The sequence below is a fragment of the Equus caballus genome, chromosome 25, assembly GCF_041296265.1.
Source record: "Equus caballus isolate H_3958 breed thoroughbred chromosome 25, TB-T2T, whole genome shotgun sequence".
Lineage (NCBI taxonomy): Eukaryota > Metazoa > Chordata > Mammalia > Perissodactyla > Equidae > Equus > Equus caballus.
This window is the reverse complement of record NC_091708.1, coordinates 46,661,709-46,672,982: the sequence shown is the minus strand read 5'-3', so window position 1 is coordinate 46,672,982 and position 11,274 is coordinate 46,661,709. Positions and strand designations below refer to the sequence as shown.

Sequence of the window (11,274 nt, the reverse complement as noted above, 5' to 3'; positions counted from 1 at the left end):
GATTCCACTGCCCCCACCCCCAGTGAAGGACCCTCTAGCCACTTCCCCTTGGGATGTGGGGGCTCAGACAGATCCTGTTCAGCCCTCCGCCTTCTGCTCCCAGGCAGGGGCTCCGATGACCCAGGGGCAGGAAGCCCAGGCCCACACAGAGAGCTCCCACAGAGCCTTCAGGGATGTGAAGGCCCCATGGGGCCCAGCCAGGGCCATGGAGAGCAGAGGCGGGAGGTGGCAGGGCCGAGCTGGCCAGAGGGTGGGCAGGTCTGGATGGGCGGAGAGGAGGGGTGGAAGGAACAGGACATCCTGGGCTGAGGTGCTGGCTGTGCATGGGGACAGGAGGCCAAGGACAGCAGAGCAGAAGGGTGAGTGGGCTAGGAGTGGGTAGGAGCTTTTAAAAAAAAATTAGGGGGGACTTTCTGTATTTTTAGTGATTGAAACAAAAGATATCCAAAACCACAGCTTCAGGAAGAACTACTTGTTCTTGCATCTCTCCTTCGACTTGACCTTGGCCTGCTGCCGGCCTGGGTTTAAGAGCAAGGTCTCTGGCCTTCCCAGACTGAGTGAGGGACAGTGTTGGACCCCCAGCGAGGGGAGGAGAGGAGGCAATGCACCAGAATTAGGGTGCTCATTCTGGAACCTTTCAAGTGAAAGGAAGTATAGAGAAGCAGGGCTCAGCACAGCAGTGTTGACTTAGAAGGGGCTCGGCGCACACTCCCAAGGGGCCCACGCCCTGCTCTCCCGGTGCCTGGGCAGGGCACAGAGGCCACCGCTGAGCAATAATACCCCCTTTCCCTTGGGTAATTCCGCCACCCTGCAAGAAGAGCCAGAATGGTGTCCTGGTGGTTAGTGGCCGCCCACAGTGAGGCAGTCAGAGCCATATAAACGGGTCTCCAGGGGCTGGAGGGACCTCACGCCCCCAGGCCCTGAGGTGTGGACTGACCTCTGGGAGGATGAGAGGTGTGCTCCTGGCTGCTCTCCTGGCTCTGCTCTCAGTGCCCCAGGCCCGGGCACTGTGGCTGGGGAGGCTCAACCCTAACCAGGTGACAGTCCTCCTGGGGGTGCCAGCACCTGCCTTGGGGCTCATCGGTCCTAGGCCAGGCCCCACCCGTGGGGCCACACAGCCTCTGGGCTCCCCACAGGACCAGCCCAGACTGATGTGGGCTTCAGGGGTATGCGCTGACCTGTGCAAGGGGACCCTGGGCTCCCAAGTAAAGGGGTGCCTCCAAGGGCTGGAGAGACTGCTCCCCTCTCACCTGCCATCTTCCATCCAGCTCCTGGGGTCCTGGTACGTGCTTGCCAAGGCCTCCGGGGAAAAGGACTTTGCGGTGGAGAAGGCCACGAAGAACATCGAGGGGGTCGTGGTGACCCTCACTCCAGAAAACAACCTGAAAATGCTGTCCTCCCGGCACAGGTGAGCCTGGCCTGCCGTCGCAGATTGCTCGGCCTGAGTCCAGCTGGCCCAGGCTCAGAGCCCGCTTAAGCCCCACACGTGTGCTCCCGGGCACCACACCCCCGGCCTACCCTGCCCACCTTGCTGGCTCTGCTCTGAGCCCCACCCTCTGTCTGCATCCCTGGACGCTGGCCCTGGCGGGCCTCTGGGGAGGACTCACACCGTTGCCTCTGGGGCCCGCACAGCCTCTGACCACCCTGCCTGCTGCTTCCAGGCCCTTGGTCAGCTCGGGGGGCTCCGGTCAGAGCGGGAGAGGCCTCTTCTGTGTGCGAGCCCTAAGAGCCGCTGGTTCTTTCAGAAAATGAATCATCTGGAGGATATGGTCACTAGGGTGGTTTTGTCAGACTAGACTTGTGGTGTCAGGCGAGCCTCAGCGGGCCCTGACCGCTGGAGCAGACCCTGCACATGGCTGGCGGTGTGTTGGGGGGTGGTTTCTGGGAGGCGTGGGTGGATGGGCGGCCCAAGGGGGCTATGCTGCCGGGAAGCTGTGATCCCTGGGGGGGCCAGGCTGGGGGCAAACCACGCTGGGGGAGGTGTCATCCTCATCACCCACGCTTCCCATGGAGAAGACCAAGCCCATCTCATGCTGGCGGGTGGCATAGCGGGCCTTTCTGTCCTGGCAGCCGGGCTTCACAGCGCCACCTGGACAGACACAGTCCTGGGGGAGACCCTTCTCTCCTGCTCCCTGGGATGCCCTGCCCTGTGGACTGGAGTCTGCCTTCGGGAGACTGAGGCCCCGTCCACCTGGGCCAGGCCTGGCTGTGGGACAAGCAAGGACAGAGGTCATGTGTTGGCTCTGCTGTGAACATGGGGTCACATGTGCCGTGGGCATTAGGCCCCAAAGCCACGTGGGCGGGCAAGTCCCAAAGAGACTGGTGGAATAAAACCTCCAAAGATGGGAACTTGGCATCTGGAGAGCCCCAGGCCCCGTGGAAAAGCCGTGGATGAAATGAGAACCACGGCGGTTGCCAGGACTCTCCAATACCATTTCTGGCGTTGGCTTATCGCTGCGACTGGTCAGCGGCCTCGCTCCCTGCTGTTGTCAACGCACGTCTGTCTAAGGCCCCTGGCCTAATCCTGAGGTGGTGACACAGGTTGTGTGGATCCTACGGGCAGGACACGCTCAGGGCTTGTAGGAGAGAAAGTGGGCCTCTTGCTCTTGTTATTTCATTTCCGTTTCATCTGTTGGCCTTTGAACAGGACATACATTTGCATGGTCCAAAAATCTAAAGTTCTCAAGGGTCTTTTGTGTGCCCTCCTCCCCTGCCCCGGGCAGCCAGCGCCCTCCCCGAGGGTCGCCCGCGTTTGGGATTCGTGGCGGCTCTTCAGAGACGCTCAGGCCCACGCAGCACACACGTGTCATCTAACACACCTGCTGGAGACCGTTCCCTATCAGTCCACAGAATCTCTGCTCTCTTTTAAAATATTTTTTATTTTATTTCATTTTGACCTTATTAGAGTTTTAAAAATTGTAATAAAATAAACGTAAGATTCACCATCTTAGCCACTTTCAAGTGCACAGCTCAGTGGCATTAAGCATGTTCTCCTTGTCGTGCAGCCGCCCCCGCCATCGTCTCCAGGACTTTCTCATCTTCTCAGACTGAAGCTCTGTCCTCACTGAACACTCACCCCGTCCCCTCCCCTCCCCCAGCCCCAGGGCCCCGCTTCCTGTCTCTGTGGGTCTGTCTCCTCTGGGGCCCTCACACAAGCGGAGTCCTACAGGATTTGTTTTTTTGTGTCTGGCTTGTTTCGCTCAGCATCATGTCTTCCCAGTTCATCCATGTTGCAGCACGCGTCAGGATTTCCTTCCTTTCTAAGGCTGAATAGTATTCCTTTGTGTGGATGGACCACAGCTTGTTTATCCACTCACCTGTTGATGGACACTTGGGTTGCTTCCACCTTTTGGCTACTGTGAAAAATGCTGCAGTGAACATGGGTGTGCAAGTATCTCTTCAAGACCTGTTCTCAGTTCTTTTGGGTCGATCCCCAGGAGCGTGATTGCTGGGTCTTTGGTGACTCTATGTTACAGTTTTTGAGGAACTCTGTTCTGTTTTACAGCTGCGTAATACTCCACCAGGCTGTCTTCCTGTGCTCTGTTGATGGACAGACAGTGGTGGCTAATTCTTTGCAATTGGGGAGTGGGCCTGGTGAATTCACCTCTGAGGGCTCTACCTGAAGGATAAATCCCTCGGAACCAAGGTCTGTCTGTGCTGCTGGTGACATGGCTCCAAGTCACACACAGCCGGTCCCTTAACTGGTGCCTGCACCAGGCGATCACTGACTCTTTCTTCTTTGCCATCTGGTGGGCGACAAATGGCCCCATACTGGTGGTGGTGTGCCTTTCTCTAATCGCAGAGCACAGGACATCTTGGTTTATGTTAACGAGCCTTTTGTGCTCTCTTCCCAGAAAACTGTCTGTATCTTTTGCACATTTTTCTCTCGGGCGTGTTTAGCTGGTTTGTGAGAACCCTTACGTATCAGAGACATTAGCCACTTGTCTGTGACAAAAATTAGTTACAAACGCATTTCCCAGTCTGTCATTTTTCTTACAACACTTTGGACTATTTGATTGGCAAGGATTTCTTTTATGTTGGTGTGATGTCTACACCGGCCTCTCTTGTTGGGGGCCTGGGTTTGGTGACATGGTTGGGAAGCCCTCCCTGTCTCATGGGTGCTGACGGGTTCCGACATCTGCAATGCATAGGGAATTTTGCCCTGGGGAAAATGAAAGGCACAACTTCATTGTTTTCTGGATTTCTACCCAACTGCCCATCACCATTTATCGGATTGTCCATCTTTCCTCCACTGACCCAAGATGCTATCTCTGTCATGCACGAACTCCCAAGTATTTTGCTCTATTTTTGGACCTTGTCCAGTTCCTTTGCTCTGTCCTCTTACTTGCCACAACTCTGCGGTGTCACTATGGCAACTCTGTAACACGCTTTGAGTTGATGGGCTCATTCTTGATGAGTTTTCTTCCTTTTAGAATTTTCCTGGTTGTTTTTCCACGTGAACTTCGGCATCAGCCCATCTTGCTGCACAAAGGCCTCTGCACTGCTGTTGAGTTTGTGCCTTTTATGGATGACGACATAGGGAACGTTGGCCGCTTTCTATGCTCAGTCTCTGTGTCCGGAATTGCAGGCCACCCTTCTGTGCATCCGTGGCTCCTTTTGTGCCCTGGGCAGTGCCTCAAAGTTTTCTTCACGAGGATCTGGTGTTGCGGGTCTCCCGGGAGGTGGAAGGAAGCAGCTGCCCCTCCCAGGGCCCCTGTGCCAACCTGTTCCCCAGGGGCTCCCATGGGGCCAGCAGGAGGAAGTCAGACTCCCCCTGTGGTCACGCTGGCCCAATGGCTGGCTCTGGGGGGCAGGGGGTCTCGTCTTCTCCCCTCGTCCTGCGTCTGGACCCTCAGCTGACACGGAGCCTTTTCTTTTCCAGGCTGGAGAGATGTGACTTGAACGTGGTGGAGCTGCTGAGACAAGCCTCTGGCTGGGTGTTTGAGAATCCCGGTGAGGGTGGCGGCCATGGTCTTGTCCAGGGCAGCGTGGGGACAGGCTCCTTTTCCCTGACCATCACTGGGGTGCCCTGGGCCCTCTTCCTGTCTGTCTCCTGCAGCATCCTCAGGTCCTGCAGGCAGGGCCCATGCTTCTGGCAGGGGCAGGGGTGACGCAGTCCTCACCAGCCCCCGTGGGCGCTTCTGTCCCAGCGCTGGGCGTGGTGGAGTTCCGGGTGCTGAGCACCAACTTCAGGGACTACGCCGTCGTCTTCACCCAGCTGGAGTTCGCTGATGAGGCCTTCAGCACCGTGGAGCTCTACAGTAAGTGGGCCTGGAGGCCAGGGCTGCTGCCACGCCATGCTGCGGGCGCTGTGCTCCGAAGGCCTGGGCTAGAGAGGGGCCCAGGGTCAGGGGCTCCTGGCCTCGGAGGGGCTGGCAGCGGTAGTGGGGAGGGGTGATGCGGCTGGCCCGGTGCCCCCTGCAGTGAAATGGCAGCCTCACCCTGCTCCTCATGCCCACGGGCCTCATCCCTGCACGGTGGCCAAGTGAGGCCCTCATGCCTCCCTCCTCCTCTCCCGCCCCTGCACTTGCCCTTCTGCAGGGGGCACAGCCCCTCATGGCAGGGAGGGACCAGGCACTCGATGCCGGCTGGGGATGGAGGGGTGGCGCGTGAAGGGCCTTGGGGTCAGAGGAGGACAGAACCCCTGGATGGCTCGAGTCCTGCGGTAGACCCGGCCCCTCCTGGCCCCAGGCCCGGCTCTCAGAGGACACCCCCCGCAGGTCGGTCGGAGCTGGCCAGCCAGGAGGCTGTGCACCTCTTCGCCAAGTGGAGCAAGGGCCTGGGCTTCCTGTCACAGCAGCAGGCCCAGCTGCAGAGGGACCGTGAGTGCCTGCCCGGGGCCCCCACCGTCCGAACATTTGTTGACTCCTGCTGGTCTCAGGGACCTCCTGGCCTCAGGGAGTCAGGCAGGACTTGGGGCGGGGGTCTTCAAGGAGGGACCTGTCCCCTGCCCAAAATCAGACCTGCAGGGATGCCCCTTCTCAGATGAGGCTGTGGGCGGGACTGGCAGGCCTGCTGCAGGAGAGCCCCGCCCGGTCCTCACAGCCGTCTCACTTCCCCCCAGTCACCTGTGCGCACAAGGCCTTCCAGGTAAGCTTCCTCCCGATGGCGGCCCCGGGACCCCTGCAGGGCAGCCCTTCCCAGTGGCAGTGCTCCACTGCCAGGAAGGATCGGGGGCGGGGTGCATCTATGGGCGAGTCCGGGTCCCCCAATGCTTTTCTTGGTTTTCAGTGAATGCTGTGGCTCCCCGGGCATGGTGCCTGCCTTGTCCGGGTGGAGGCTGGCCAGGGCCTGCCCTCCTCACCCGGCCGCCGGGTGCTGGGCCTCAGGCTGGCTGTTCCCAGGGGCTCTCGCTGTGGATCCCAATAAAGCCATTCCACAAACCAGCCCGATGCCTCTTGCTCGCGTGCTGGGGGGGGCCCTGTGCAGGGCTGATGGGGGCTGGACGGGGAGCTGCCTTCTCGGGGCTCCGGCAGGCGCAGGGAGAAGAGAAGAGGACGGGTGGGATGGGCTCACCAAGGGCTGAGCTACAGAGCATAGAGCCAGCTCCGGCACGAGAGGGCTGCACCTGTGTCCTTCACCAGAGTCCCCCTGGGTGCGGTTTGGGCTGGGTGCTGGGCTGAGGAAGCTGGGACTGATGCCCACCAGGGTGCTTGGCTTGGGTGTGCTGTGTCCATGGCACAAGAGTTTGGGGCCCTGGCCTGGGGCTCTGGGCCAGGAGCAGGGTCCAGGACCCCAGAAGGCCTGAGCCTATCGCTCTCCTGTGCTCTGTGGGGTCGGGGGCGGGGGTGGCTGGTCTGATGTCCTGGCAGAAGCACGGGCTGCAGGGGAAGCTGGGCTGGAAGCAGGGTGAGGGGCTGCCCACTGCTCATGGTGAGCTGTACACAGGGTTGCCTCATCCTTCAAGGTGGGACAGGTACACCCACGTGTGAACATACACACACATGTGCACATGCACACACACAACCAGCCCGGGCCCCTCTGTGGCTGCCAGCTCAGGGCATTTAAGAGGTAGCCCCTATGTCGGGGCAGCCCTGTCTGAGCCCCATCTTCACGGTGGTCATGCTTTCCTGGTGCAAATCTCCGCATGCAGTGACTCAGTAACTCCTCCCGGCCGTCTGCCTCTCTCCTGGGGGGCCAGGATGGGAGGCCCAGGGGCGAGACGGCTCCAGGGGAGTGACCTCGGGAACATGATAGCTTCCGTCTTCAGGGGCCTCCTAGGCAGGCGGCACCCACTGGCGGCTGTGCTGCCCTGAGGGCTGAGTGCTCAGGCCGGCCCTCTGTGTCTGGGGAGGGGAGGGCCCAAAGCCCCCTCCCTCCCCATCGGCCCACCCCAGGCTGGCCTGAGACTCCGGGTTGGCCCGATGCCACGGCTGGGCCAGGTGGGCAGGGAGATTTAAACGCAGCATTGGGGCAGCTGAGGGAGGAGGGTGAGGATGGGGCCGGGGTGGCTGCTGCCCGTGCTGGCCCTGGCACTGGTGCTGGCTGTGGGGTCCCAGCCGCAGGAGCAGATCCCCAGGGAGGCCCACAACCTCAACTGGAGTAAGGTAAGCTGCGTGCCCATGGTCCCTGAGCCAGGTGCCCTGGCCACAAGGGCCAGGGATGCGGTGGGGGAGCAGCTGGATCACTTCCTGGAAACCTTCAGAGGGCATCCTGAAACAGTGTGCAGCGCCCGAGGCTGGCGGGAGGTTCAGGCATGGGCTTCTGCTGGCCCAGCGGGGCAGCCCACCTGGGTTCTCCCTGAGGGGCTGACAGTAGGGCCTGCAAAACTCAACTGACAACCACGGACCACACTGAACAGGAGCCCTGAGGAGGGGGCAGGGCAGAGGGCCCCAGACAGGTGCTGGCTGAGGTCGCCTGGAGATACCAGGTGGGCAGAGGGGAGGTGGAACGAGCAGAGCATGTTCTGGAATAACGAGACCACTGCCTGGGTGGACTGTTCCGGTGGGGTCGGCCGTGGGCGCAGGCTGAGCGGACTGTGGGAGCGTGGGTTTGCGGCAGGAACAGTCAGTGGGCAGGGTGCAGGGGCGAGCTGGAAGGACGGGCCCCCAGGAGGACCACGCGAGAAGCCAGCTCCCACGCGATGCCCACGGCCCAGCCCTGTGCTGCCTCAGGCCGGACCAGCTGGGCACCTGCCCTCCACGGCCTGGGATGGGCAGCCGTGGACTCTGGAGGTGGGCTGGGCCTCAGGCAAGTGTCACTCATCCCGTGAGTTCTGAGGTCCTGTCTGGGCCCCGGGGAGCACGGCAGCACCCAGGGTGGCAGCTCCTACCTCTGTGCTTCCCCCGCCCTCTGCAGTTTGCAGGGTTCTGGTACATTCTTGCCATCGCCTCTAATGCCCCAGGATTCTTGCCGAGCAGAGACAAGAGGAAGCTGGGGGCGTGCATGGTGAGGGTTCACAAAACGGGCCAGCTGAAGGTGGTCCTCGCCTTCAACCGGTGAGTGCGCGAGGGCGGGGTCCTGGCACACCCTTCGCAGACCCCTGGCTGCATCTCCCCTTCCCCAGGTGAGGGGCAGCCAGACCCGTGGTGGGTCTGGAAATCCCACAGGGATCCCCACAGCCAGACCCCCATCACTTCCTGCCCCTAAAGTCCAGAGGGCTGCATGGGAGAGGCCTCTGCAGCCACGGGCACTCGGCAGGCAGGGGTGTTTGGAGCGTTTCCCATACGCCGTGGGACCCCACTTCCCCCAGTCTATGCTGGAAAATTCCAGAACAACTGAGCCAAGAAGGGGCTCGCTGGCCGCGAGCTCTCAGCACCCCTGCCCTGCAGGTCGCAGGGGTGCCAGTCCCACACGTTACTTCTGCGGAAAGACAGGAAGAAGGCCGTGTTCAGGAACACCTGTACGTCTGATGGCCCGGCCCGAAGGAAGACCTGGGGTGGGAGAGTCCTGGCTGTGGCCACCTAGACACTGGACGTGATGCCCCTGACCGACTGCCCCCAGCTGCCCCTCTGCCCCCGAGAAGGTGGGTGGGCGGGACAGACACCGAAGCACAAGGTGGCCAGGCTGGCTGTGGTCCCCAGGCCTCGCCTTCCCAGAGCCACATGGCGCGCGTGCGCCCAGGCTGGGCCTGGAGAGAGAGATCAGGGTGGCTCTGCGACCCCTTCCAGACCCCCACTGGGTGTTGGGCACTTGGGTGGGCGGTCCAGGTGTGAGTGGCGGCTCTGTGCCCTGTGCCCCTGCAGTGAAGGGTGTGGAGGGCTTCCGCGTGCTGTGCACCGACTACAGCTCCGGCCTCGTGCACCTGCGCCTGGGCCGGGCCGGCCGCTCCTCCAAAACCCTGCTGCTCTTCAGTGAGTCCGGCTGCCCCCAGCCCCCGGCCTGGGCCTCCTGGGCTGCGAGTGCGGAGGGTGCGGGCCGGGAGGGGCACCGAGGGGGACAGAGGGGGACCGAGGAGGGTGGAGCTCAGAGGTGAGGACATTGGCAAGAGGGAGACCTCTGCCCAGGCAGCTTGGCACCATCACAGATCAGCACAGACCAGGTGCTTCCACGTGGACACACGGTCCTAGCAGCTCAGGGTCCAGCACGCTGTGGGCCTGGCGGGGACCCTCTGCCTGCTTTGCAGACGGCCGCCTTCTCGCTGTGCTCGTGTGCCCGGGGAGAGAGTTCTGGTCTCCTTCTTCCCCCAGGGGCACCAGTCTCATCACGAGGACCCCACACTCACGACCCTGTCTGACCCTAATTACCTCCCAAGGCCCCACCTCCTGACCCCATCACACAGGGCTTCAACATGCAGTCCACAGGGGTCAGTCACAGCCCAGGAGGTGCAGGCTGCAGCAGGGGTGACGTGGGGCTGGGTTGGGGTGGGTGGGTAGAGCATGGGGCCCTGGACATCGGGACCACCCAGGCAGGTCTCAGAGGTGACCACAGCACGGTGAGTGGGGGAGGCCATTGGCCACTGCAAAGGGGGCAGTCAGAAAGCAAAAGTAGCCGCCCCCCACAGGCTGACAGTGGGAGGAGGGGAGGAGAGGCAGTGGTGACAGCAAAGGCTGGATGTAGAGCCCTGAGGATGTTTTGCCTGGGGGTGGGCTGGGTGGTGTGGAAGTGACCGGGGTCGGGGAGGGGCATGACCCCACTTCCAGGCACCCCAGTGGGTGGGATGAGCAGCCCTGTTGGAGAAAGTGGGAAATGCCCCCTGAGGCTGTGGGCTGTGGGGTCCGGTGCAGCCCCAAATGGCTGGACCTGGAAACTCTGACGTGACTCTGCTTTCCAACCGCAGGCAGACAGACCACATCCAGCTTCCCAAGTATGAAAAAATTCGTAGACACGTGTGAGATGTTGGAGCTCTCAAAGAGTGCGACCATTCTCCCGAAAGACGGTAAATACAGTTGCAAGGCTCTGGGTCCAGGACAACAGCGTCCTGGCCCCACCTGCCCATCCCACTAGAGAGCTGGCTCACATGGGGAAGGAGAGATGAGAGGATGACAGCGCCACCTTTTTAAAGATCTGAAGCCAACTGTGAAGGCACGCCTGCATGTGCGTCCCCATGCCCGCCTCCTGGTCCTCTACCAGCATCAGCTTGTCACCCCGGCAGGCCCTGCACAGGGAGCGAGAGGCAGTGCCCAGGGCACAGATGCTCTGTCTGATTGGGTCTCTGAGGCTGTGGCTAGAGGACCAGGGGCTGCGTGGCTCTGCCCTCTGCGGTGCCCAAGACTAGCATTTATGAAACGAGGGCGAGCCAGCACGTGTCACGGGCAGAGGTGGGCTCCCTGAGAGCGGCCCCAGCCCTCTCATCGCCTCTCTCCTCTCCCACAGCCTCCTGTGCGCACACCATTCTGCCGTGAGAGGGAGCCGCCCGCCTGCTCTTTCCTTCGGGGCTTGACTTGCGGTCCCCCTAGACACCTGGAGTGTTGTTCCAGGTTGCAGGTCTCATATCCAGCTGCTTGTTGAGAAGCCTTTGGTGACCCCAAGGCCTTGAAGGTCTGGAACCCAGGGCCACGGCTCTAGCCCAAAAGGAATCTTTCATGATCATCGAGCTGACTGGGCAAGAAGATGCCAAGCCAGACCCCTTCTTCCTGTGTCCTCCAGACCACATGGCAGAAAGATGCTGCTGTCCCCCATCTGCTGTGAAATAGACCACGGTCTGGTCCAGTGTCATCCTTGCCATGTGCCTTCTCTGTAGAGTCTATGCCACCGTTCTCTGTGTCCTTGACATCCTACACTTCCTCAGGAAGCCGTTCACTTCTTGACCAAACATTTCCAAGCACTTATCATGTGCCAGGCATGGTGCTGGCTGCTGGGGGAGAGCAGGGAGCAAATCTGCACAGTCCCCGC

General features: G+C 61.2%; 2 protein-coding genes across 8 annotated transcripts; both read left to right on the top strand.

Annotated features, from left to right (window-relative positions):
• The first annotated feature begins 822 nt into the window (after positions 1–822).
• Positions 823–6,741, top strand: LCN6 (lipocalin 6). Of its 5 annotated transcripts, none has more exons than XM_070250408.1 (7): positions 823–1,037; positions 1,269–1,408; positions 4,883–4,953; positions 5,151–5,261; positions 5,721–5,822; positions 5,986–6,090; positions 6,232–6,712. In XM_070250408.1, the coding sequence occupies exons 1-7, from the start codon at positions 948–950 to the stop codon at positions 6,621–6,623; spliced, it is 1,011 nt and encodes a 336-aa protein (XP_070106509.1). In that variant the 5' UTR covers positions 823–947; the 3' UTR covers positions 6,624–6,712. The 5 variants fall into 5 exon arrangements, with proteins under 5 accessions (XP_070106509.1, XP_070106512.1, XP_070106511.1 ...); XM_070250410.1 differs by having other exon boundaries at positions 835–1,037; positions 6,011–6,090; positions 6,232–6,386; XM_014736273.3 differs by having other exon boundaries at positions 844–1,037; positions 6,065–6,090; positions 6,232–6,386.
• A 587-nt stretch (positions 6,742–7,328) lies between these two features.
• On the top strand, positions 7,329–10,920 carry LOC100068210 (epididymal-specific lipocalin-10). Of its 3 annotated transcripts, XM_023629556.2 has the most exons (6): positions 7,329–7,547; positions 8,299–8,438; positions 8,772–8,842; positions 9,186–9,293; positions 10,220–10,318; positions 10,756–10,920. In XM_023629556.2, exons 1-6 carry the CDS (start codon positions 7,437–7,439, stop codon positions 10,782–10,784), a joined length of 558 nt encoding a protein of 185 aa, XP_023485324.1. In that variant the 5' UTR covers positions 7,329–7,436; the 3' UTR covers positions 10,785–10,920. The 3 variants fall into 3 exon arrangements, with proteins under 3 accessions (XP_023485324.1, XP_070106522.1, XP_070106521.1); XM_070250421.1 differs by lacking the exon at positions 7,329–7,547 and having other exon boundaries at positions 8,020–8,438; positions 8,817–8,842; XM_070250420.1 differs by lacking the exon at positions 7,329–7,547 and having other exon boundaries at positions 8,020–8,438.
• Positions 10,921–11,274: the final 354 nt, after the last annotated feature.